The sequence below is a fragment of the Caloenas nicobarica genome, chromosome 12 (assembly GCF_036013445.1).
Source record: "Caloenas nicobarica isolate bCalNic1 chromosome 12, bCalNic1.hap1, whole genome shotgun sequence".
Taxonomy (NCBI): Eukaryota; Metazoa; Chordata; class Aves; order Columbiformes; family Columbidae; genus Caloenas; species Caloenas nicobarica.
The window spans coordinates 1,042,539-1,067,980 of record NC_088256.1 but is presented as its reverse complement, the minus strand read 5'-3'; the positions used below and the strand labels follow the sequence as shown (position 1 = coordinate 1,067,980).

Sequence of the window (25,442 nt, the reverse complement as noted above, 5' to 3'; positions counted from 1 at the left end):
GGAGCTGGAGAAGAGGAGACTGAGGGGTGACCTCATCAATGTTTATAAATATATAAAGGGTGGGTGTCACGAGGATGGAGCCAGGCTCTTCTCGGTGACAACCAGCAGTAAGACAAGGGGTAATGGGTTCAAGCTGGAACACAAGAGGTTCCGCTTAAATTTGAGAAGAAACTTCTTCACAGTGAGGGTGACGGAACACTGGAACAGGCTGCCCAGGGAGGTTGTGGAGTCTCCTTCTCTGGAGACATTCAAAACCCGCCTGGACGCCTTCCTGTGTAACCTCATCTGGGTGTTCCTGCCCTGGCAGGGAGATTGGACTAGATGATCTTTTGAGGTCCCTTCCAATCCCTAACATTCTGTGATTCTGTGATCCCACTCAGCTCCCCACACACATCCCCACCGCTCACCTCCGGTACTGCTGCTCCTCGTCCTCCGCCGCCGCCGCCAGGCCCGAGGCCGCCATAGCGCCCGCGCTCCGGCTGCCGCCCCGCGCTTCAAACACGCACCCTTCCCGTCCTGCCCCGCGCCGCCTCACGGCGAATGCAAATGAACGGGGCTCGCAGCCAATCAACGCCAGGAGGGGCGGGGCCGCGGGGCGGAGCCGCAGCGCGGGGCTGTGCCCGCGCCGCTTCCCGCGGGCGGCGGCGACACGAGGGACCGGCAGCGGGGCCTCCCCGCCCACGTGGCGGAAGGCGAGGTGCGGGACACCCCGGGGCCGCTGCACCCCGAGGGGAGCCTGGCGGACCCGCACCTGCGTCCGCAGACTCTCACGCCCAGGCGAGGACGCTCGCAGTGCAGCCCCGCGCCCCCAGAGCCCCGCCCCCGGGGCAGCCCCGCCCCTTTTCCCTCCCGGCCACGCCTCCTCTGTTTCAGGCACGAGTGGGGCAGTCCGCCTACCGGTAGGGGGCAGTGTGGCGGGCGCCGCTCTGCGCCGCGCCGGTGGTCAGCGCGGAGTCTCGGGGAGACCGAGGCGCCGCCATGGAGCCGCCCGCCGCGGCCTGGGGCCTGCTCGTATCCGCCGGGACCTGCCGGGGGCCGGGGCGGGCGGGCAGGCAGGTGGGGGGCTGGTGGGGAGGAGGGCAGTCGGCGGCGGTTTCCTTAGCTGCGGCGCAGAGCGTTGCCGGCACGGAGGTGCGGGCCGGGCGGCGGGAGCGGTGCGTGCTCAGCCTGGGCCGGCGGAGCGGCCGCTACGGGTGAGTGCGGGGCCGCGGCGGGGCTGGGGCCGCCGGCGGCCGCGCGTCGCGGGGGGGGGCGGGCCGGAGCAGCTCGGCTCCGGGCCGCTCGGCTCCGTAGCGGGACGCGGGAGCCCCGGCTCCTGTTGCGTGCCCGGCGGAGGCGCCGCCGCCCAGGCCGGTCTGGCCGCTTGTGCCGGTGCCGCCCCTGCGGGGTTTGGGCAGGTGCGGGCGCCTCGTTCCCGAACGGCTCCGGCTCGTTTGTCTTTCCCCGCCAGAGCCCCCGGGCCGCCCAGCCCGTCCTGAGCGGGCCGCGGCGGAGCGGGGCCGGGGGCCGCGGCTTCCCCGCGTTCCTCCTCTCGGACGGGGGTGAGGAACCTGCCTTTTAGCTCCTGTTCCCTGCTCCTCTGCGTTACTCCGAGGAGGCAGAGCTGCTGCCGCTGGATCTGCCCGGTAGCGGTGGAAGTTGAACGACGCTTCCTTTGTCACCACACACTCGTGTTTGCACCCACGGCCTGTATGGCTGTGAACTTTTTTCCCCTTTCTTGTCTCCCACCCCAGAAGTACAGCGATAGAAATCACACGTTGTGTTTCTCTGTAAATACAGCTCTTCTGACTGTATTAACGTTTGTCTGTATATGAGGAGGGAGTTGTTTCTGTGTTTTTATAAGCCTTTTCTTTGTCTCCAGGGTAGTTATTCATTCACAGGAGAAAGAAAACTCTGATCCGGATTATATTCCCATCAACAGCCGCTTTAAATGTGTACAAGGTACTGACTCTCCTGCAGTGGGCTGTCTTGTGGCAGCAGGAATCCACTGCTGTTTATCAGCAAAACGAGAATTTAGTGGCGTTTCTTGAGCTGCCTCCTGAACACCCGTATAGACTGAATGCTTCTCCATGAAACTAAAACTCACCATTTGTGGAATCCTGTTTCTCCCTCATCCCTCTTTCCATGCCAGTATACAGTTATGAGGAACTTGGCTGATTCAGATGAGTGGTGGGCTTGGCATCATACAGAGCCAGCATGTTTGGCAATGGCTGACATTTGATGTCTGCTGATGTCCGTGTGTCTGTCTTCTCCATAATGGCAATTTTGGGAGCTTTAATCTGATTCCTGCATGTTTAGATCAAAAATTCTGTAAACTCTGGCAAGAGCCACCCCTGGGATAGGAAGGAGCTTTAGGCCTGGTCTTGGAAGAACTTCAATAGCACTGTATGTGTCTGGGGCAAAAGCTTATTCAGGAATAAAAGCACCTTTTCCTGAATTAGCTTGTACCCTTCTAGGTAGTTCAGTGTGGTTCTGCCCATCATTTTTGCTGTGTAGACAAGCTCTGAAGTTTGTTGTTGGGTCTTTCCCAAAGGAGCTACACTGATGTGAAACAAACCATCCAGGTGTGTGATAATTCTGAATATTAGGAATTTCCTGTGACACTCTGTGGGAAATGACTGTCCAGATATGACCATTCTTTCTGCTGGAGCCGTTGTTAATAGTAGAGATGTAAATTAAAGCTGTTTGTTCCTGTGGTTTTTGGGGCTAGTAGCGGGCATGCTTTTTTGAGTACTCAGTCACTGCAGCATTCAGTCTAAATCTCTTAATCCCGTTTTTCTCTTTTTCCAGAGGCAGAAGAAACTCTGCTGATTGATATAGCTACAAACAGTAAGTTTTACAACTGCAGTCACGTGGCTAAACCTCCTTTCAGGAAACAGGCTGCCTGTATGGCACTGACGCGTACTTATTTTACCTACGACTTCATAATCTTCATACTTAGTGTTTGTCTTTTGATCAAGCAGGGACTCTATTCCCTCTAATGTTGTCTGGCTGTTTTAGACAGTCAATTGTTGTGACAGACATGGTCTTAAATGACCAGACTGAAGTACTGGCAATTGGTCAAACTTTAGCTTCTGAAATCTTTCCTCAAGGCCCTGAGTTGCACTCTGAGCCATTCTCATTCCCCTTCCATTTCTTTGGCCTGTACTTGAGCCTAGATTACTATCTGCTTTTTTCAGTGTTGACAGTGCTCTGTCTAGTCACAGATTCTGCTTTCCCTCTCAATATTTTTTTCTTACTATTTTTAGAGCTCTTCTTTTTGAGATGGCAGTAGGGAGAATTATTCTTAAAACCAGGAAAACATTACTGATGGTACCGCAAGGGAGGCGGGAGGGAATCTCAGAAGCACAGGGAAACTAGCTTAGGTGCAGATTTCTGTCGGAAGAAATAGCTGGACGTTGGCTTTCATTGATGCACTCAAAGGATACCAAGAAAACCTGGTCACTCCCAGGGCATGATGTCTGTGAACCAGCCTTGACTGACTCTGTGAGTCTGTGTTTTCGCCTGAAGCAGGCTGTAAGGTCCGGATACAAGGTGACAAGACAGCAGAGCGGCTCTTTGAAATCCCCGATGAGGAGCGTTGCTTGGGATTCCTTTCAGAAGTGCAGAGCATACAGGAGGGTAAGCAGAGCTATAGTTGTGTTTGTGAAATCCTCTTGACTGCCGGCAGTTGCTGACAGGGCTGATTTTTTTTCCAGCCCAGCTGAAAGCTTCTCTTCCTGAACCAAAGGATTCAGACACCTGGCATCAGGTGGAGAAGAGCCTCCCAGGTCTGTTGCAGGACTCTTTGGGTATTGAACTGACTGTCACATTTGTACGCTCTGTGGTGTGTACAGTGACAGGGCATTCGGTGACAGGGAGCTGTGTCTGAACCTGTACTCAGCAGTCTGGCCTCTGCCCCATTTCCTCACTTCGCGTTACCCTACACAAAATAAAACATCTTGGTCTTTGGATTCTGTTGCCCTGGACAATTCATTCCTTCTTGAGTGCTGTCTTCTGCCTAGTGCCTTGGTTTGTATCTGTTAACCTCTCTCCCACCTTGACTTGTGGTTAGCACCCCTTTCTCTCATTCCCTGAGTCATCAGAGTTGATATATTGCTTTTTCACTTATTGTGGAGTTACATTTTTTCCTTCTTGATCTGAGCTGTTTTAAATTGTCTCTCAGGCCATTGTCCTTCTTTTTTTCATTATAGGGGCTCTGGAGTTTGAGGATGACTTCAACACTCTAAGCTTAGAAGAGAAAAGAAACATGCAAAACCACCAAACGGGATCTCGCCGGGACCCCCCACCTCCTCCTGTGCCTCAAAACAGGCAGTAAGTAACGTGCTGAACCTGTTCCCCTTTTTCATTCTCTTCCTAGACAGCAGAACTGGTTTTAATTCTGCTCTTGCTTCCTTCCTAGATTTCACCGAGAGAGAGAGGGTACATCAAGAGACCAGCCAAAAGTGACCAACACTATGCGCAAAATGTTTTTGCCCAGCACCCAGTCGGGACAAAGAGAAGGCCTCATCAGACACGTGCTTGCCAAGAGAGAGAAGGCATACGTCAACCTTCACAACTTCAGGTCAGAGCTGTGACTGAGGAACGCAGAGTGCATAGAGACAAAGCTGTTGAATCTCTTCTGTGAACTCAAACCTGGCCCAGATTTGAAAGCTGAAAACTGCTAATGTGTGGCCAGCTTGGGTGGCAAACGAGGACCGGTGCAGATTGAAGGTCAATAAGTGCCTGCAGGGCAGTTTCTCCTTTTGCAGTTTCCCCTGTGTGTGTCAGATGTCTTAACCCTCAAGACAGAAGCAGTTGGGCAGAAAGAGGATAAAGGCAGCTGTCCCACCACACTATCTGAGCGTTGCCCCACGTGGCATGATGTTAAAAGAGCCAGATGTTCACTGGCCCCAGTGAAATGTCTGCAATTTTGTAGCATTCTGCAAAATCCTTCAGATAAGTGCTCCTGAAAATGAGCCAAGCCTAGAAGAGTTTTCAGTTACCCCATAGTTGTCCTGATCAACACCTCGCGTGTTGTATCTGCTGCCAGCCTGAATGCTGCTGTGCGTGCACTGGAGAGACTGGGCTAAAGCAGTTGTTGCTGTGTTTTCTAACAGTTCAGCTGCTTTTGCGTTGTAGATTTTTCGTGGGAACGTGGAATGTGAACGGGCAGTCTCCAGACAGCAGCTTGGAGCCCTGGCTGGTGTGCGATGCAGAGCCTCCAGACTTCTATTGCATCGGGTGAGGAGCAATGACATCGTGTTACCTGTGGTACTGGGTTTCTTGTTGCTCTTGCTTGCATACTGATGGACTGTATTTATTTTAAGTTCCCGCCATGTTCTCAGGGGTTTCACAAAGCTGAACTATGTCGCAGAAGAGCTTTTTGAGGGAAAAGAGCCATTTGGATGAGAGTATTGGGTTAAATGAGGCTGGCATGGCATAACAAAATAGATGTTCTTTGAGGCATCCATGGAGCTCTCTGGTTGTCCTCAGCCTACAGTAATATTTCTCAGAGAGATGGAGTGTGTTGCAGTAGAGTCTCAGAGGCACTGTGGTGAAATTCTGCTGCTTTATTTAGCAAGTGGGATTAAGGAGCTTCTCTTCCAAGAAGAGCTGTTGCCAGAAATTTCACATTGGACCTTTCTGCAGAAAGAGGATGGTCCGTAGGAGAGGTGGGGTGTGCTAAATTGGCTTGATTTTTAGGTTCCAGGAGCTGGACCTTAGCACGGAAGCTTTTTTCTACTTTGATTCTGCAAAGGAACAAGAATGGCTGGCTGCCGTGGAGAAGTCCCTGCACGCTCAGGCGAAGTATAAGAAAGTAAGTTGTGTTAAGTGTTGTGGAGCATAGAGTTGACAGGACTGGAAGGAAAACAGAAACAGGCTTCCCCTTTCCTCACCTGTCCCAAAGAGCAGTGACTGGAGAAACTAAGGAGACATACTTGGCATGTGTGTACCTGCGCATGTGTCAGGTGTGCCAAATTACATCTGGAGAGTCTATTTCTGCCTCACAGGTGTAGGGGGACGTTGTACTTTTAAGCAGAATTTCATGAAGATGGGGAACAAAATAACTTTATAAAATACGGCGTAGGTGTCAGGAAAGTAGTATGCCCTATAGAATCGTAGCACTGGGTTCAAATTCTTTATTTGTTTTTCCCTCTCACCCTTGTACTGTAGAAGCAAGGTGTGTCTTGAGCTGGTAAATGAAATTAATAGCTTTTCCTTGAAGGAGTGGGATAATTTATGAGGTGAAATCTTCCAGAGGCTGCTGCTTTGGGACAGAATTGCTTCAGTTGTGGCAGCAGAGCTTTATTCTGTTGGGTTTGAGCAAGCCATTGTTTTTTATCTCAACCGTAGCAAACCTTTCTGCTGTAGGTACCAGCCCTAAATACATTCACTAATTTCTTCCTTAGCCCACGTGTTCACTGTCCCACCTCTGTTCTGCTTGCTTTGAGTTGAGTTCAGTGGCATGTGTTACAGGTAATCACAGCAGGAAAACAGCACCTTGCTGACCTGGAAAATATCACGTAGGAAGTCAAGGAAGGGAGCCAGGAGACCTGCGTGGTTAAACAAGGAACTGCTGCGTAAGCTCAAGTGGAAGAGGAGGGTTTACAGATCATGGAAGGAGGGGCTGGCCACTTGGGAAGAATATAAGGCTGTTGTTAAAGGATGTAGGGAGGCAACTAGGAAAGCTAAGGCCTCCTTAGAGTTAAACCTGGCAAGAGGGGTCAAGGACAATAGAAAGAGCTTCTTCAAATACATGGCAGATAAAACTAACAGCAGAGGCAATGTAGGCCCACTGATGAATGGGGTGGGTGCCCTGGTGACAGAAGATACAGAGAAGGCAGAGTTACTGAATGCTTCTTTGCCTCTGTCTCCACTGTCCTGAGGAGCCCCATACCCCTGGGGCTCCAGAGGAAGGCAGGACAATGGAGGAGTTTGCCTTGGTTGATGAGGACTCGGTTCGGGAGCAATTAAGCAATCTGGACATCCATAAATCCATGGGTCCAGATGGGATGCACCCGCGGGTGCTGAGGGAGCTGGCTGAAGTCATTGCTGGACCGCTCTCCATCATCTTTGCCAAGTCTTGGGAAACGGGAGAGGTGCCTGAGGACTGGAGGAAAGCAAATGTCACTCCGGTCTTCAAAAAGGGCAAGAAGGAGGACCTGGGCAGCTCTAGACCAGTCAGCCTCACCTCCATCCCTGGGAAAGTGATGGAACAACTTATCCTTGGTGCCATCTTAAGACGTATCAAGGATAAGAGGGTCATCAGGGGCAGTCAACATGGCTTCACCAAGGGGACGTCGTGCTTGACCAACCTCATAGCCTTTTATGAAGACATAACAAGGTGGATTGATGGTGGCAGAGCGGTGGATGTGGTCTACCTTGACTTCAGTAAAGCATTTGACGCTGTCTCCCACAGCATCCTCACGGCTAAACTGAGGAAGTGTGGACTGGACGATCGGGTAGTGAGGTGGACTGCAAACTGGCTGAAGGAAAGAAGCCAGAGAGTCGTGGTCAATGGGGCAGAGTCTGGTTGGAGGCCTGTATCTAGTGGAGTGCCTCAAGGGTCAGTACTGGGACCAGTATTATTCAATATATTCATCAACGACTCGAATGAGGGAATTGAGTGTACTATCAGCAAGTTTGCTGGTGACACCAAACTGGGAGGAGTGGCTGACACGCCAGAAGGCTGTGCTGCCATCCAGCGAGATCTGGACAGGCTAGAGAGTTGGGCAAGTAATAATTTAATGAAATATAACAAGGGAAAATGTAGAGTCTTACATCTGGGCAGGAACAACCCCAGGTGCCAGTACAGGTTGGGGAATGACCTATTAGAGAGCAGTGTAGGGGAAAGGGATCTGGGGGTGCTGGTGGACAGCAGGGTGACCATGAGCCAGCACTGGGCCCTTGCGGCCAAGAAGGCCAATGGCATCCTGGGGTGTATTAGAAGGGGGGTGGTCAGTAGGTCAGAGAGGTTTTCCTGCCCCTCTACTCTGCCCTGGTGAGATCTCATCTGGAATATTGTGTCCAGTTCTGGGCCCCTCAGTTCAAGAAGGACAGGGAACTGCTGGAGAGAGTCCAGCGCAGCCACGAAGATGCTGAAGGGAGTGGAGCATCTCCCGTGTGAGGAAAGGCTGAGGGAGCTGGGTCTCTTGAGCTTGGAGAAGAGGAGACTGAGGGGTGACCTCATCAATGTTTATAAATATATAAAGGGTGGGTGTCAGGAGGATGGAGCCAGGCTCTTCTCGGTGACAACCAACAGTAAGGCAAGGGGAATGGGTTCAAGCTGGAACACAAGAGGTTCTACTTAAATTTGAGAAGAAACTTCTTCCCAGTGAGGGTGGTGGAACACTGGAACAGGCTGCCCAGGGAGGTTGTGGACTCTCCTTCTCTGCAGACATTCCAACCCGCCTGGACACCTTCCTGTGTAACCTCATCTGGGTGTTCCTGCTCTGGCAGGGGGATTGGACTAGATGATCTTTTGAGGTTCCTTCCAATCCCTGACATTCTGTGATTCTGTGATATTGAGAAGGGAGCCAGGGTTCATGACCTGAACTGCAGAGAGGCTCTCGTTCCCATCCCTTTACTTTGAGTTTTAGGTGAGTTTCTCTCACCCTCATGAAAGGGCGAGCACAGGATATGGCTGCAGAGAGGGGAAGTGACTGAAACCATAGATAAGACTTGCGGTTGTCTGCAAATTCCACTCCTGCAGAGTGGACTGAGCACTTGGGCTTTTCTAGTTGAACTCTCTGGTTTCAGCTTATTCTCTCACTACACGGACTTAACCTGAACACACCTTAGTGTTTTTATGCTTCTAAAGTGAGCATGTAGACTGTGCTGAAGAAGATGAGGCCTTGTCTCTGGCTTTCAGAGTGGCCACCCCACTGTTTGATTTGAAGGTGCAGGGGAGCCACGGCCTGGGAAGTGCGTTGGCCTAGCACGTGCACAAGAACGAGTGGCAGAGCTGCGGTCCCCGCTAGGACGGTGCATGGCAGCACTGTGTTTGCACCTGGGGCTCGAGCTCTGCAGCAGAGAACATACTCGTTCCAGAAGGGGACTCTTTGCATTAGAGAATGAGTGTTTTCTCAAAAGCAAACAGTTTGCATAGCTCAGAGATGGCTGCCCTTTGACAGCCCATGTGTCAGGCACACTTGCCTCAGGAAATAAGAGCTTTTCTGTCCGTTCTCCTCTAGCGTGTCTCTGGCTCCACTGTAGCTCTCAGTAAGCAAAGGTGAGCACCGACTACCGGCTGGACCCTCAGCAACAGCCACAGCCAGCAGCAATCTCTGATGTGCCTAACTAGAGCACTTGGTGTCTTCTTCTGGTGGTTTTGCTGATTAGAGCAGAAGACTGAGACTTCATGAACAGATCTGCTATGTGTTTATTAAGTTTCTGTTGCCTTGCAAGACAGCCCTGTTTGTAGGGAAGCACCAGAGTGGGGAATGTGGTGAGCTCAGCACAGCTGATGGCTTTTGGGGAGTGACAGATTACCCTCCAGAGCCTCGCTTTGGGACCCGAGGTCCTTTGGGTGCTGTTGCATGCAGGGATTGAGCACAGAACATGGTCAGGAATGGGAAGAACCAGAACATCAGCTGTAGCAGGCAAATCAGAACTGCATTTCCACTGACTTTCTGGGAAATCAAGGTCCCTTTTATTTTTGCAGGTGCAAATGGTCCGTCTAGTTGGGATGATGTTGCTCGTATTTGCTAAGAAGGATCATTTGAGCAGTATCAGAGAGATTATGACAGAGTCTGTGGGCACAGGAATCATGGGAAAGATGGTGAGTCACCGAGGCCAATTTGTTGCTCCCATGTATCCGTGCAAGAAACGGCACAGTGGTTTTGTTCACCAGTCTGTGCCATCCCCGTCTCCTCCACGGTGCCTCTCCTGCCACCTCCTCTAACGACTGTTGTCCCTGCTCTCCCCAGGGCAACAAGGGCGGTGTGGCTGTGAGGTTTGTGTTCCACAACACAACTTTCTGCATTGTCAATTCGCACCTTGCCGCTCATGTGGAGGACTTTGAGCGGCGAAATCAGGATTATAAGGATATCTGTGCTCGGATGAGTTTTGTCACCCCTGATGACAGCCTACCTCAGCTCAACATCATGAAACACGAGTAAGTTTATTTTGCTATATTCCCTTTTGAAGTGGTGTTTAATAATCCAAATCAAGTCAGAATCACTGAAACAGGAGATTTCATGCAGATAAATTTTCTGGCTTAATAATATAACTGAAAATGCCAAGGCCCCTGGTGCACTGGAGCTTCTGCAGTTAAACTACATGGTCGTGTTCTTACTGCAGTGACTTGTGAAATTTGTCACTAACGTCCCTTTCCTTACATGTTGTGTATGATACTTCCATTTCAGCAGGCACCATTCCTGTGTCAATGGCTGAATGTTACAGGGCTTGAAGAAACTGAGGGTTTTTTTTGTGATGGCAAATGGGAGCATGATTAGGGGAAGAAAAGAGACAGCAGGATGGGCAGAGGCTGTGCTGTTCAGGCACCAAGTGCTGACAGTTGCTGTTTCAGTTTCTTTTTAAGGCAATGCTTTTTAAAAAATTATTATTATTATTTTTAATGAGGTGACAGTGCTGAATAATCCAAATCAAATTCAAATATCTGTACAGCAAAGCACATAAATTAAATTTTCTTAAACTTGATACAAATGATTAATACTTCTGTAGTTAAAATTTAAACCATTTAAAAACTGAAAATAAAAAGTAGAGTGGATTAGTATAGAAAAATCTTCAGATAGTAGGTTATCTTTGATAATCCACTAATAGGAACTTTGAGGTTTGACTGTAAACAGGAAGAGCTTTGATACTAGAGAGGGGTTTAGATTTTAATCTTTAAACAAAACCTTTATGGAATAGAGTGAATGCAAGTGTTTCTTTAGCAGCTGGTAATGAGAAGGCTGCAGGTCTGTTTGAAAGCCCAGAGAGAAGCAGAGTAAGAGCAGTTGCTGATGGGTGCTGAGGTGAGCAGGTATGGCCGATGGGTGAGATAGGACAGGAACATTCTGGAGGTCATAAACTCAACAGGAACCTAATTCTGCTTTTGCCAATTATGTATCACTCAGTCTTTGCTGGGTAGGTGATACAGTCGTGGCCTGATGTGGTTGAAAGAACGTCAGTGGAAAATGAACTGGTAAAACCATGGTATCGCATGAGGCCTGAGCACACAGGTACGTGCTCATCAGCCTGCCTGCCTGCCTGGGTGACAAGCAGGCTCCGCTTAACGAGCTCCGTCATTGTCTTCTGCTCTACACAAGGAGAGCCTGAATACTAGATGGATCTTGTGTCACTTGGGAGCTTATAAACCTTGGTGAGATACACTTCATGAGAGAGTTGGTGGTGTTGTCAGGATTTTTTCAGACTGAGGCAAACTTGCGTATCTCCCATTAAACTAAGTCCTCAATCCCATGTGGAATTCCAAAGGAGATGGATCTTGTGCTGTAGGTTCTGCTGCCACTAGAAGTTTCTGCTGTCAGACTCGATCTTTCACATCTGCTTTTGTCTTCCATGTGCCTTAACCTTAATCACCAGCAATCAACCATCTATTCTCCTACACCGCTTCTTCCCTGTGTGGCCTGTTGATCTTCTGATCTTCTGCTGATCTTCTTTTCCATGTTTGTCTTTGTTTTCAGCATTGTCATCTGGCTAGGAGACTTGAACTACAGGCTTTGTCTCCCTGATGCCAATGAAGTGAAAAGTCTCATCAATAAGAATGAGCTTCAGAAATTGCTGTCATACGACCAGGTCAGTGAACTCTGCTTACATTTGCTCCATACTTGTGAGGTTGTCTTTGTTTAAGATGTGCCTGTACTGGGGAGGAGCTGTCAGACACTCTGCAATAAGTGTGTATACACATAGACGGTAGACCCTAGGCAGAGCTCTGGGTGTCCTGGTAACATCAACCCCCTAAACAAAAATAGACTCTACACTATACTGGGATTAACTGGGTGACTCGGGCAATTACCATAGAATGTCTACATCTCATTGGAAGAGTTCTCTCTTGCATACAAACTGCAAGCTAGAACACAGGAATTTGTAGCAGCAACGAAAGCTGCTGTAATCAGTGTTCTGGAAGAGGTATTGATTTGGAGACCAGTGCTTGTAGCCAAGGCTCTCTGCTCAACCAGTTTGACCTAAATTCTCTGCTGGGAGTCTTCCCTGCTCGGCATTTCTTTGCAGCACACGGAAAACCGAGACAGCACCAGATGTGTCTTTGAGGTGAAGGATTGTACCTGTGAAACATGAACAGAAATAGTGTAATATCATCTCTGACACGCAATTTAACAGTAAATCTGATTGAATCTGTTCTGTAGCTCGTTTCTTCTGTACTGTGGAGCTTCATGCAGAAAACTGTAGCTTAGAGTTTTGTGAGGAACACAACTAGGAAATTTTTTAGAAGGGTAAATGAGAAAAGGAAGGCAGTGTCAGGTTGTCAGCCAAGTGCACTCCTGGAGGCTTTTGTTAAAATGATCGTCAGTGAAATATTAATAATGGCGATACTTACGCCTGAAAACTAATGAAGGCATTTAGCACAAGTGGAGCAATTAATATTTCCTTTAACTATTGTTTTATGCTGTCTGCATGATCTGGTAAGCAGCACTGTGCCAATTCGTATTGTCTGTTTTAGAAAACATTCCACTGATGTGTGGAATTTTTACCTTTGTTAAAGGTATAAGGTCTTGGAGACAGTTTGGGGGATATCTGGTGAATCCTATGGCCAGAGATTGCAAATGCTCTGCCTGTAGGTCTGCTCTCTGACACTCTACTCTGTGTGTGGGTGTTTGGAGTAGTTTGTTGGTTTTTTGGGTTTTGTTGGTGGTGGTTTGGTTCGTTTGTTTGGTTTTGTTTCTTAAAGTGTACTTCTTCTGCTTTAGCTGAATATTCAACGCATTCATAAGAAAGCATTTGCAGATTTCACCGAGGGAGAGATTAAATTCATCCCCACATATAAATATGACTCTAAAACAGATCGCTGGGACTCCAGGTAAATCAGCTGCCAATGCACATGTTTACCTATGACACAAAAAGTATTTTCTCACAAAACTTGATTTCCTGCTTCCTAGAGCTGGAAATACCTCTCAGTGTTATGGTGATGGCTGGAGTCCACAGACAAGTTTGTGCTCCTTCATTTCCCCTACTTTCTGAAATAAGCAGACCCTATGTACGTTGACCAGGCACATGCCTTAAATCTCAGTTGCTGCTGATTCCAATTGATGAAGGCGGGTAAAGCTGAGCTCACAGAGTGGCCCTGCACTGGGAGGAATGAGGTTTCTGCTGCCAGGGGCAGACAAATGGTATAAAAGGAACTGAAGAGATGAGGAAACGCTGTCTCTGAGTCACCCTGTCTCCTGACTTGCACACCCACTGGGGTGGCTACGCTGTGATAGCAGCATCTCCTCCTCGCCACTCTCTACTTGGTGCCTCCCACAGACGTTTGTGTGTCTGCTGCAGAAGTTTGCCCTAAATGGAGGCACTCCAGCATTTCAAACCATATAGTGATTGCATTTTATTCTGTCTGTGTTTATGAATCAGCACAGTAGTTAATCTGGAGAAGGATAACCCAGGATTCAGACTTCTTAACGTGGTAGTAATAGTGGAGTAGGCTTTCCGTAGTGGAAACAATAGCGATTGATCAGATTGTAGTGGGCAGAAAGATCTGGCAGCAAAAGAAACTGGTGCAGCTTGGGTCACAGTAGGCATGGCTTCAGGCTGTGGAAACAGTCTCGTTTGAGGTTATTTTGTTTCCTGATGCTGGAAAGGAGGGGAATTTTAGCTACTGCACAGGGAAAGGGGAAGGCAGCAGAAGAAGCAACATAGTATTCAAGTTGAGGGAAGTGACAGGAGTTCATCCCATCACTGCTGATACCGCCATAGACAGGGGGTGGAGGGGGCTGCCTGGCTGGGAAGAGGAACAGCTTGGATGGTTTATTAGGATGGTCGGATTTCCCCGGTAACTTGTTTTTCTTTGTAGTGGAAAGTGTCGGGTGCCAGCCTGGTGCGATCGAATCCTTTGGAGAGGAGGGAACATAAATCAGCTCCGGTATTGCAGCCATATGGAGCTGAAGACTAGCGACCACAAGCCAGTCAGCACGCTTTTCCGCATCGGGGTAACTTTTTTTTATATGCTAGGGTAGGATCACAATATTGTAATGCATTTCTTTGGGAGGTAGTTATATAGTCAAGGCACCTCTGCTAAAGGACAGAGTGAAAAAAGAAAATAGGGTGTGTCGACTATGTAGGTGTGCTGCTGTGTGGTAGCTGTGCCAGCCCCTGCTCAGCAAAGAGCTCAGCAGCTCCGGTTTTCACGTGCAGTGCAGCTTATCTGTGGAGCACTGGGACAGTGTTACGCCACAGTAATGCAGGTGATCACTGGAGGTTACCCAAGCAGGTGTGATTATGTAGTAAATAGAAAGGCATTCCCATTGACTGCTTTAATGATGCTGCTTAGCTTCTAGGGTATAATCCACAATATGTAGTAAAAGCCACTAGTGAGCCACTGTTTTCTCTCCAACACAACGAGACACAGCAGAAACCTGTAGAGTTGTGCCCACTGTTCCAGTGTTGGCTCTGATGTGTTAAGAGAGTGTGTCGCTGGTTCATATCTGAATTCCTTTCATGGTGGATGGCTGGCAGCAGATTTGGGTTGCCTGGCTTACTAAATAGAGAGAGTCCATGTCCATTTTTGCTATGTCCTGCTCCCAGTACAGCTCAAGTCTCCTTAAAGGAGAATCTTTGTCCTCTTCCTCTGGAGAATCATGAGTAATGCTGTGGAATATCAATGCTGTCCCACCGACATCACCCCCAGTAATCTCCCAGTAGTGTGATCAGTGGCCAGAAAGACCTTAATAACATCTGTAGCAGTAAAATATGTGCAAAGTTGCATATGCAGCTTGTTAACCTTTCAGCTGCACATAGCAAGTGTTTAGAGAAATATTTCACTTATGCAGTTTACTCATGACCAAACGAGTTCCAGTGAAACTGGTCAGAAACTTTGCTGAGTGTTTTCTGATCTTTCACAGGTGAAGGTTGTAGATGAGCAGAAGTATCGGAAGTTGTTTGAAGACATCGTTCGTATGATGGACAGAATGGAGAATGACTTTCTTCCTTCACTGGAGCTAAGCAGGAGAGAAGTGAGGATGAAACCTGAATCACTGTCCACTTCCCAAATACAGCAGCCTTAAAGTGCTAGAGCTACTTTTAAAGACTTTGGTTCGGTGAACTGGATTGATTCAGTAAACTAGATTATAGGAAACTGAACTTTATCCATTATCTTATGATCAGGAATTGGATTAGAAGGGCCACCTTGCCTTGGCTTCTTGGCAGGTCTTCTTTTATGAGTTCTGCGTTGTGTGGGCACTTCTCAGTCAGTGGTTGCCACTGCAGTCTGGGTGGCTGGCTGTGTGTCCCATCGTGGCCACTAACACCATTTGTGTTTTATCTTTGCTCTGCAGTTTGAGTTTGAGAATGTGAAGTTCCGTCAGCTGCAGAAGCAGAAGTTCCAGATCACCAATAACGGGCAGGTCACCTGTCACTTCTCCTTCATTCCAAAGCTCAACGATACCCACTACTGTAAGCCCTGGCTTCGGGCCGAGCCTTGTGAAGGTTACTTGGAACCAGGTGAGTTTTACCACGGTTTCACCAGTGTGTACTCTTGTAAACTGCAGTTCCATCTCCATTCAGTCGTTCCCATCTTTCCCGTGTTTCACCTTTCTTGCCATCTTCCTTGTCTGTTTGTCTTCTCAGTTTTGTGGACTTTGTCCTTGCCACTGTATGTTTGTCCTTGTCATCCCTTTCAGGGAGTGTCTGTGTGTTCTTGAGAGCTCCTGTCTGTTGCAGATGAGAGCACAGACATCTCCCTGGATGTGTATGTCAGTAAGGACTCAGTAACCCTTCTGAACTCTGGCGAGGATAAAATTGAGGACATTCTGGTCCTTCACTTGGACCGAGGGAAGGACTATTTCCTTACCATCAGTGGGACCTACCTGCCCAGCTGCTTTGGCACCTCCCTGGAGGCCTTATGCCGAATGAGAAGACCGATCCGAGAAGTTCCAGTCACTAAACTCATTGACCTGGTGAGTAGCAGTGTTCTGGAGCAGCTGGTTTAACAGGGAGAGCGCACATTCCCTTCTGTTCACTCCTAAAAGCAGGGGTAATGCCTTCGGCTTGGGTCAGCTGTGCTGGCTCTGTGCTGGTTTACATTTTCCAGAGCTTGAGGCGCGCTTTTATTAGTTCCCTCCACCACAACCAACGTTTTTTGACAGCCTGTACTTCATCTCCTATTTCTGAGTAGGTTCTAAATATTGTTGGGTGGGATGAATAAGTTATCCTAGCACCTTGGGGTTTGTGTCACTGTCATGTTGGTGCTGGCAGGCTCAGCTGGGTGTCACTGGTATGATTGAAATGCTCTCCTCTGAGGTGCTTAGGCGTCTTCTGCAGTGATAAGAGCTCCAGGATCCTCTTCTTTCTGGACGCTCTTGGCATTCGCACTGTTCAGGGGAAGGGACAAGCAGAAGCAGGAGGACCGAAGGAAGGACTTTGCTGTTAGGTGTACTGATGAGTGCCGCTTAGCGAAAGGCCAGTCTCACAGCCTCTCTTGGCCAGTTCCTCTCACACCAGCTGAAGTGAGGAAGCTCTTCTGTGCTGCAGAGATAACTGTTCCTCTCCCCAGGGCTTCACCGGCCCCAAGCATCAATATTCATCTTTCTGAGGCCGCTTGTGTGTGCATGATGGGGTGCAACTGTGCCGAAGTCACCTTCTGTCTTTTTGGTATCTTATAGCTGTTTCTGAGATTAAGCCAAATTCTGGGTATCTTAATTCTTGTTTTCAGCCTGAGTTCATTCCTCTCTTCTGGCGGCCTTTCCCAGCCTTGCTCCAGTGAGATTTAGCAGTTCCTGAGTTTTACTATATTTACCCATTCTTGTTTAGCCAGGAAAGCCATTTCTTTTTTTGTTCACCTGAAAGATTAGCCCAATCTTTTAGTCTCTGACATGTGATACCTTTCCTCGCTTCTCATATCTTGCAGTCTTATCCTTGCATGCATTGTTTTGTCCAGTGAGCTGCTGCTTTTTCACATCTGTAGATTTGACAGCTTCCACTCCCATCTGCTTACACTTCTTTCACTTCCCTTTAGCAGTTACACCATGCCTCTTGCTGCCTCTTCCAGTTCTCAGCTTTTTGTTGTAGATGGCTGCATTTTTCATAGACCAAACATACAGAAAGTGTGGTTTTATACCAGAACTTTGATTTTCTGCTCACAAGGTCAGGCTACGCAGAATCCAGGTGGCAAGATACAACGTTTGCCTCCTCAATTCAAGCAGCTAATCCAGGCCTCAGGTTCCTCATACTTTTCAGGATTCAACTGAAAGTCAGTCTTGTCCTAGAAATGTGTTGAACTTGGTGTGGAGCGTTTCATCAGTTTTAGTGGCTTTTCTACCTGCTTTTTCTTGGTCAGTGCTCGGCAGTGACTTCTTGCTTGATAGCTAGGAACTTGGGCCTTCGCTCTTGGCTTCTGCCCTCACAGACGCACACTATTACTTTTCTAAGTTGTTATTGTTATTCAGTGAAATAACTTATTGTTATTCAGTCTTGTTATTCAGTGAGACATATAGAAGTACAAGAAGCAGAACAGTTGTAGAAGAGCACCCTGTCCCAGTATCTGCAGCAAGGAAAGAGTCTCTTGTGTCAGTGAGGCCAGAGTGACTGCCGTACATCAATCGGAACATGATAAGCAAAATCAAGGAATATGATGTGTAATGGCCCAAAGCACTTAGGTTACAAAGCTACTGTCATGGTAGAGCTATTTTAGGTCTTTTGGTTTTGATCGTACCTTTGAGTTGATACATTCTTGGAAACGGGACAAGCTGAGCACTTTCTGTACAGGAGGGTGGTGCACGTGCTGACCGCTGAGCAGCCCAGTAGCATTTTGGCCCAGTTATGTGTATTTAGCTGCTGTTTAGACTGTGTGCAAGGAGGGCAGCATGTTTGTGTATGAAGAACCGTTTTCCCTCCTGCACTTATGTAGTGTTAGGGCTTGTCATTCACTGCATCGAGCATTTTTGTCAGCCTGGCTAGACTGTATCTGATGTCTTCAGCAGAGGGAGATCTAGAGAATGCAGGTCAGTAGGGGTCTGAGAGGCAGCGTGATGTGAACTGTAGGTGGAAGCTTGTTTGGAAATCGCTCTCCTAGTTCTCCTGGGAGAAGCTGCCGACACTTGAGCATCTTGCCTTTGGGATTTCAGTATTCGTGTCTTATCCTTTTTTAAAATTTTTTTCTTGGGATCCTACAGTGGGCTTTAAAAAGCCTATTGAAGAATCTTTATCAGGAGCAGGTTAGTCTCTCAGAGCTAATTGTGCTGAACGCTACGTGAAGAGAGGTGAAGGGCAGTAGGTGTTTGTGAGACTGTTGGGATGACTCACCCAGGCTATCTGGTGTCCCAAACCTGTGACTGCATCCCTCCCTCTGTGCCTTGGAAGAACCTGTGCCAGCTCGTGTTTGGAGCAAGCTGTTCTCTGCAAGAGGCCAGTCTGCTGTGGTTGTGTTAAAACTCATTGAGCCTCCAAACGAAGTGGACACTGCAGAAATTGCAAGGGAGCTCGAGATGCTGCTCCCTCCCAGGCATGTCCTGTGCTGTGGTGGCTGCTCTAATGTTTCCAGCTCAGCCCTTGAATGCTGTTCGTTTGCTCCCACCCTGAAAGGTCAATATGCTAAAACTCAGCTTGGGCAACCTGCTTCTGCTTCCTCCTGCAGACTCTAGTGAACAGTGCCCTACCCTGCCAGCCTGCAGTGCGCTGGTAAACAGGTGCTATGTTTTAGGATCACCTGAGGGATCTGACGTGCAGGCTGGAGGAGGCTTTGGCGTGCTCCTCCTTGCAGCCTGTTAATGCTATTAGGGTGAGAACAAGGAGCAGCCTGAGGTTTTGAGCACAAACACTCGTTTCCCTGACTATACATAAAGCTGCTTAGGGGGCCTGTTAGCTCCACAGCTGCCACACACTCAGAAATACAGATTTGGCCTAGTGAATGTTTTATCTCTGACCTGGTCACAAGGGAAGATGGCTGGAATAATAAAGAGGTATTTATTTCTGTCCAGGAAGATTCAATAAGGGGACCATCTTCCTGGTGGACACCTCTGATCTGCCTGTGGCCTGTTTGCTGGATAGTGAACAGTGCTGCTGCAAGGCCCCATTGAGGAGTCTGTAGAAATCCTGACAAGGTTGTGCATCATGTGAGCAGGATTTTTGCTAATTGGCAGGCAAATCTGTCACCACAGGTTTAACTTTGGCCATGTCAGCAAAATGTGTGAAGTACCTGGCATTCAGTAGGTTCTTGTAATGCAAATTAGGTTTCTGCTTAATCTGAGAGTGTGTTCTCTCTCTTAACGATACTTTTTCCTCTTCTCTCTTTCCCACTGCTTTCAGGGAGAAGACAACTTCTTAGAAAAGGTAACACAAGCGATTGCTGGGGAAGTCTGCTTCTCAATGGCTTGTTTGTAAAGAATGAGAGTTTTCCCCTTGTTTTCTGCTGAAGAGGAAAGGGGAGGTGGGTGCAGAGGGAGCACTGGTTCCAGCAAAGCCTCTTAGCACAGCTGTGGGCTAGATGAGAACATGTCACAAAGTGACCCCATAACCAAGATAGGGCCAGCCCAACTAGCTGCTTAAAGCTCACCAAATTTGCTTTGGGGGAAAAAAAAACACTCTCATGATCCTGGCAGCAGTTATAGATATTTTCAGAAAAGATTGGCAACCTTTGACATGGCTGAATTGGCTCTAACCATGCACATAGGGTGGGGTTCACCACATCACCCTCTTCAGACATGTGGGGAGAGGGCTGAATTAGAAAACTGAAGTCTTTTGCTCTTTCCATCTTGGTGTGTCCTTATGGAGGCCAAGGGAGGGCCATGCAGCGGAGACACGTGTTTCTGTGCTTTCTTGAGCAGCAGAGCTTGGGTTGCTGGCCCTGTCAGCCGCCCGTGCTAGGGCAGGATCGCTGTTTCACTTGGCACTTATGCTCTGCACTGGAGGCCAAGTGAGTCAAATCAGTCATGCAAAGAGCAAATGAGAGATGCTGGTGCGTGTGTAGCAGTGTTATTCCTGCTCTCCCTGCACTGACTTGGACGTTTGGTAGCTTGTTGAGCTGCCTCTATACAGGCTTCCTGGGCTGGGTGACCTGTCCCTCTCCAGACTGTCAGCGCAGTGACAGGGTAAAAGAGGACAGGGAATGGATGGCCCCTCGCCAAGAGGGACTGAGCTTGGGTGTTGAACCAGGTGAAGCTCCCTGACTCCTTCCTACCAGTGGGGAAGGGAGGAGTTCGGTGTCTGCCTCCTGTTTCGGGGGAGCATCTTCCCTCCCCCGGAGGGGAAGGACCGTGCCTTCCCTTCCCTTCCCTTCCCTTCAATGGCAGGAGAGGGCGCTCGGTGCCCGGCCAGTGGAGGCCCAGCGCTGCCACCTCCTTCTTTCTCCTCCTCCTTTTCCTCCTCTTTCTCCACCCTGAGGAGCCCCAGCCGGGGTCTCCACAGCTCTCCAAGTCGTGCCTGGCAGAGCCGAGTGCTGCTCTGGCACTTGGCCCCAGTGCTGCGGTGCCCTGGCATGGGGATTTTCTGTTGAAGAGTCCTTAGCTCTCAGAGGGTCCACAGCTCTCGCCTTTTCCCTCTCACAGGAAGATTTTAACACACTTGTCTAACATGCTGCTTCCGAACCTTTCCTGTGTGCTTGGATGAGCGAGGCAGACGTGTAGCCATGACCCAGCGTCTGCTAGCTGAGGGATATCTAGTGTTGTGCAGGGCAAAGCTGTTCTGTGCTGCGTGGCTATTGCTTGTGCCAACCTGGGGTGTCCCTGGATGCACTGTGGGAAGCCAAACCCAGCCTCTGCGGGCTGTGACTGTGTGTTGCAGAGGGACGGTGATCACAGTTGTCATGTAAGCTGAGAGCTGAAATTAAGCGCTTTGCGTTTGGCTTGTGGCGTTCCTCTCTGCTGGTGTCCTTGGGTTGTGTTCCAGCTTGTGCTGTCCCTTCTGGGTGCTTCTGCTGAATGTGCTTCAGGAGATGTGTGCATGGCTGCCTCCTTGGGAGCACACAGGAACGTGAGCAATTGTAAAGTGAGAGTAAAATCCAGCAAAAAACAATCAGTCCCATTGAAGATTGGTGTGATGGAGTTTTCTGAGCAGTTGAGCTCGTCAGCTGCTTTGCATGAGTAAATGGGAAAAGGCAACAATGGTGTCAGGGTGGTCTGTGTTCAGCGGAGACCTCTCCTTTGGAAAATGAGGAAAGAAACTGTAGAAAATGGGACTGGTTTAGAGCCCAGAGGGCAGCCGTGGTTGGAGCATAGAGGCAGGAAAGGCCTGTCCTTGGCTGTGCATCCAGAGGAGATCGGCTGGATGAGCAGGCATGATGGCTGGAATGATCCCAAAACGTGGAAGCCAATGCAGCAGAAAGGCTTGTGAGGCCCCAGCGCTCCCAAGCATAGGCTGCAGGGTGTGAGCTGGGAGTTGTGGTTTGGACAGGCCATCCTGGCCAGCGGGAGACCCCTCCTGTGGGAGCTGGTGTGGCTGTGGAGCTCCTCTGAGGAGTGGCTGAGACCGTTTGCTGCAGTTTCATGGTGGAGCAGGCAGGTTGTTCTGTGGGGCAGCGGGAGGGAGCGGAGCCGGGACCTGTGGAGCAATGGCTCTGTGCTGTAAGAGTAGATAAGGGCCAGATGAGTCCTGGGTCCTGCTTCTTCTCCTATCCAGGCTTTCTTTACCAAGGCCCTTCCAGAGGGACTGGGATTTCCCTGAAACCTCGTGTTTTCTTTGCCACCAGGAGAAATCCATTCTGCAGATGGGCTCCCTGGACAGCGAGGATGCGAGTGAGATGCCACTGCAGGTGCCGAAGGAGATCTGGCTCTTGGTGGACCACTTGTTCAAGCATGCCTGCCATCAGGTGAGGGAGAAGACCTCTGCTGTGCTGGCAAGTTCTGGAGAGCTTGGTGACCTGGTTCATCATAAGCAGCTGGAGATCAGCTCCAGTTTGGTGTTTATAGGGTAGGGCTTTTCCCCTGTGCTGGAGGCACTGTCTGGGGATACCAGCTTTCACCCTGCTGTCACTATGTGCCTCAGCCTTTGTAAGGAAGGTGACTTTGTCCATACCTGTGCTGTTTTTGGCAGGAGGACCTGTTCCAGACTCCGGGAATGCAAGAAGAGTTAGAGCAAATCATTGACTGCCTGGACACCAGTATCCCCGAGACAATCCGTATCCTTGCTGTGACTGACTTTGCCAGGAGCCCACTGGATCTCAGCTCTGTCGGGAGGGCTCGCTCTCAGGAGAGCTTGTCTGTGACCTTTAGCTGGCAGGGTTCCTCCTAGGGGGTTGGTTTCCCTCTGTCCCCTCAGAGAGAACCTTTCTTGAAGCTGAACATGTGCTGGCCAAAGCAGCCATGGGGCCAGAGCTCTGGAAGCTTCTGCGAGGCTGTGCCAAGTGCAATGATGCGGACACTGGGGAGCATGATCTGGAGAAGGGGCTAATGAAGCAGAAGACTTCTGTGGGGCTAGGGGGTGGGCAAACGCAGCGCCGGGTAGATGGAATGACATTTTCCATGGATGGGGGACAAGGGAGGAGGAGGAGGGCTTTGGTGTCAGGGAGCGGTCAGGTGGGCAGAGAACTTGCCATACCTGCAAGGAGGAAGGAGAGACTGAGCAACTGGGGAGGAGGGGAGGCAGGGAGCAGAGCAGGGAGGGAGGTGGTGCCTCTGCTCAGCATCTGCCCCTTGATTCCCACCGGTCCAGCGGGCAGTAACCACTCTGTGGCTGAAGCGCTCCTCATCTTCCTGGAGGCTCTGCCAGAGCCAGTGATCTGCTATGAGCTGTATCAGCGGTGCCTCGACTGGTCACACAACAGCCGGCTGTGCCGCCAGGTGCAGTGCTGCCACTGTGTCCATCTGTTTGCGGCAGGCTCAGGGCTGCTGCCAGCTCTGCCTTGGTCCTGCAGCTCCCTTCCCAGGAGCTGGCAAGGGGCTTTGGGAGCAGGCACCTGAAGGTTCTTTGCAGTGGGCAGGATGACTTGGGTGCTCTGGCAGTGCTTTCCTGCCCCAAGGCTGGCACTGCAGTGTCTCCCAGCAAGTCCTGTTGGCTTCCAAAGAGACCTCAAATGTGTCCTGTGTCACTCTGAGCACATGGGGTGTGGAATAGCAACGCTGGGGAATGGAAGAGCCTCCACTGGTCTTGAGGGCTTGAGCAGCTGCTCAGAGCTGCAGTTCCTGTACATCCCGTAAGGACTGTGACCAAGTGGCTCTTAAAAATAGCTGGTGGGGCAGCAAGCAAGGCCAGGCATGTCCTTGGGTAGAGGAGGGTGGTCTTGGGCACATTATCAGTACTGGCATCAGGAGACCTCTCATCTTGCTGCTGCTGTGCAGTCAAGGAGGCAGGAGCTGGGATCCAACTGGAAAGCAGTGGGAAGCAGCCCCAGGGCCGTGGTAGTTTTTGCCAGGTGACACAGTTATCCTAGAGGCAGTGTTACCAGGAGCCGAGGCCCATGAGTGCCATCAGCACTGGGCTACAGCTGGTGGCTTGTTGCTTTCTGGGCCTGTGGCTCACACCGGTTGTTACGCAGCGGCCTCAAGGCAACAGAAGGGGGAAGGCTGACTGCCTGGGGTGCCACAGCGTGCACCGGCTGCAGCAGTGTGAGCTGGGAGAGCTTCCTGTCTCTTCCTTTGCAGGTGATTTTTCAGCTGCCTCGTTGCCATCGCAGCGTGTTTCGGTACCTAATGTCCTTCCTTCGAGAGCTGCTCAAATACTCAGAAGACAACAATGTCAGTGTCGCCATGATCGGTAAGCCTCTTGTTTCCCTGCTCTGCTCCTGCTGTCCTCCCTGAAACATAATCCCTTCCCAGCGTCTTTCAAGGTCTCCATTTCTGACCAATAACTAGTTTTGCCTGCCTCTGTAGCTGCCTTGTTCTCCAGCCTCCTCCTGCGCCCTCCGCCCAACCTGATGGCAAAGCAGACTCAGCAGGACCGCCAGCGTGCCATCAACTTCCTCTACAGCTTCCTGCTTGCTGGGGATGAGGAGTGACTTGTGCCTGTGTGCCAAAGCTGAGGCCTCTGCCACCAGTGCTGCGCTGAGGCTGGGCCTCTGGCGGTTCCAGAAGGGTAAAAGGCTCCGAGCTACCCCAAGTGCTGTGTTTACAGTTGGAAGGGACGTGTTCCCCTCTCCTTCCCACCGCTGTACCCTACGCTGCAGAGGACATGCACACTCATTGCACTGCCATCCACGACAGGAGCCTCCTGCTTTCTCCTTGGGAGGTGGGTGGATCTGTTGATACCCAAGCACTGTGCCACCAGCCCGATTATCCCATGGCAGTGTCACCAGCTCCCTGAGTCATGCTTCTTTCTGCTTTTTCACCCCCTTCTCCATGGAGCCATTGCACAGAAGGGTAGAGACTGCCAGTGCTCCCGGAGGGCCATGGCATGGATGGCTGATGCTCAGCCTGTGCTGTGTCCCTGCGTGCTGGTGTGCGCTGACTGTACCAGTGAGGGCCCCGTGCTCTGTGTCACCCTCTGCCATGCAACAGGCCAAGCCAACCCTAGTGCCCCATCACTGTGCTATGAAAGCTGGACTGTGGCTGTCCCGGGAGGGTTATCTGGATGTCTGGCCTCTTCCTTTCAGTGGGGCGTTATGCTCTCTCCTCCTTCCTGGGGTGTAGGGCTTGGACACAGATCTCTCTGCCCTCCCAGCCTTCTACCACTCTCACCTGGGCCTTGCTCTCCTCTCTCCCTTCCCCTCTGCCCCACCAGCTTCCTCCTGGGCCACAAGGGATGGGGTGACATAGAGGACCCTGGGGCAGGCAGAGCAGTGAGCTGCACTTGGCTTTTCCAGGGCTGCCCCTTTGCGTGGCTCGGACCAGGACGCAACTCCCGTCCGTCGCTGCCCTGTCTGCAGAGCAGCAGGTGTAGGACCGGGGCTGGCTGACTGGGGTGGTGTTGGGTGCTGTGCTTCCCCTCCTCGAGGTGCTACCAGAAGCTATGGGCTGGGGGGAGAAGATGGGCTGGTAAATGAGCCGGAATCCACCTTAAGGCCCAGAGGAGGGGTTGAGCATGCGGGGGTGTTGTGCTGCGGGGCACTGAAGTGCCAAGGTCACACACAGCTGGAGAGGGGACACCCCTGGGGGCTGACAACTGATGGGTGCAAGAGGAAGGCTTGTCCCACTCAAACACTAAGCAGAGCCCTGCCTGATAGGGCCGGGGACTGCGTGGCCTCGGCTGAGAGAGGCAGCTGCCAGAGACGGGGTGGGGGGCCCTGTGGTCCTGAGGCCCCCACCTGTGCCTGTGCTCAGCCCACGGGTGTCTGTGTTGCTCCATGGTCCCTGTGCACTGGCTGAGCTGCTGGGTACTCCCATGCCTTGTGGCTCTTTTATTTTCTTTAAAATTTTTAAATTACATAATTTATTGGGAAACTGTTCATTTCAAATAAACCTCCG

At 50.4% G+C, this 25,442-nt stretch overlaps 1 protein-coding gene across 3 annotated transcripts; it reads left to right on the top strand.

Annotated features, from left to right (window-relative positions):
* Positions 1 to 943: 943 nt before the first annotated feature.
* On the top strand, positions 944 to 25,442 carry OCRL (OCRL inositol polyphosphate-5-phosphatase). 3 transcript variants are annotated; one of them, XM_065643158.1, is made up of 24 exons: positions 944 to 1,011; positions 1,114 to 1,193; positions 1,862 to 1,941; positions 2,791 to 2,829; positions 3,511 to 3,621; positions 3,699 to 3,770; positions 4,194 to 4,314; positions 4,403 to 4,564; positions 5,122 to 5,223; positions 5,686 to 5,800; positions 9,647 to 9,763; positions 9,912 to 10,099; positions 11,631 to 11,742; positions 12,873 to 12,982; positions 13,970 to 14,105; positions 15,018 to 15,128; positions 15,450 to 15,615; positions 15,835 to 16,070; positions 19,417 to 19,440; positions 21,794 to 21,913; positions 22,138 to 22,222; positions 22,756 to 22,883; positions 23,685 to 23,796; positions 23,913 to 25,442. In XM_065643158.1, exons 1-24 carry the CDS (start codon positions 979 to 981, stop codon positions 24,035 to 24,037), a joined length of 2,685 nt encoding a protein of 894 aa, XP_065499230.1. In that variant the 5' UTR covers positions 944 to 978; the 3' UTR covers positions 24,038 to 25,442. The 3 variants fall into 3 exon arrangements, with proteins under 3 accessions (XP_065499230.1, XP_065499233.1, XP_065499231.1); XM_065643161.1 differs by lacking the exon at positions 3,699 to 3,770; XM_065643159.1 differs by lacking the exon at positions 19,417 to 19,440.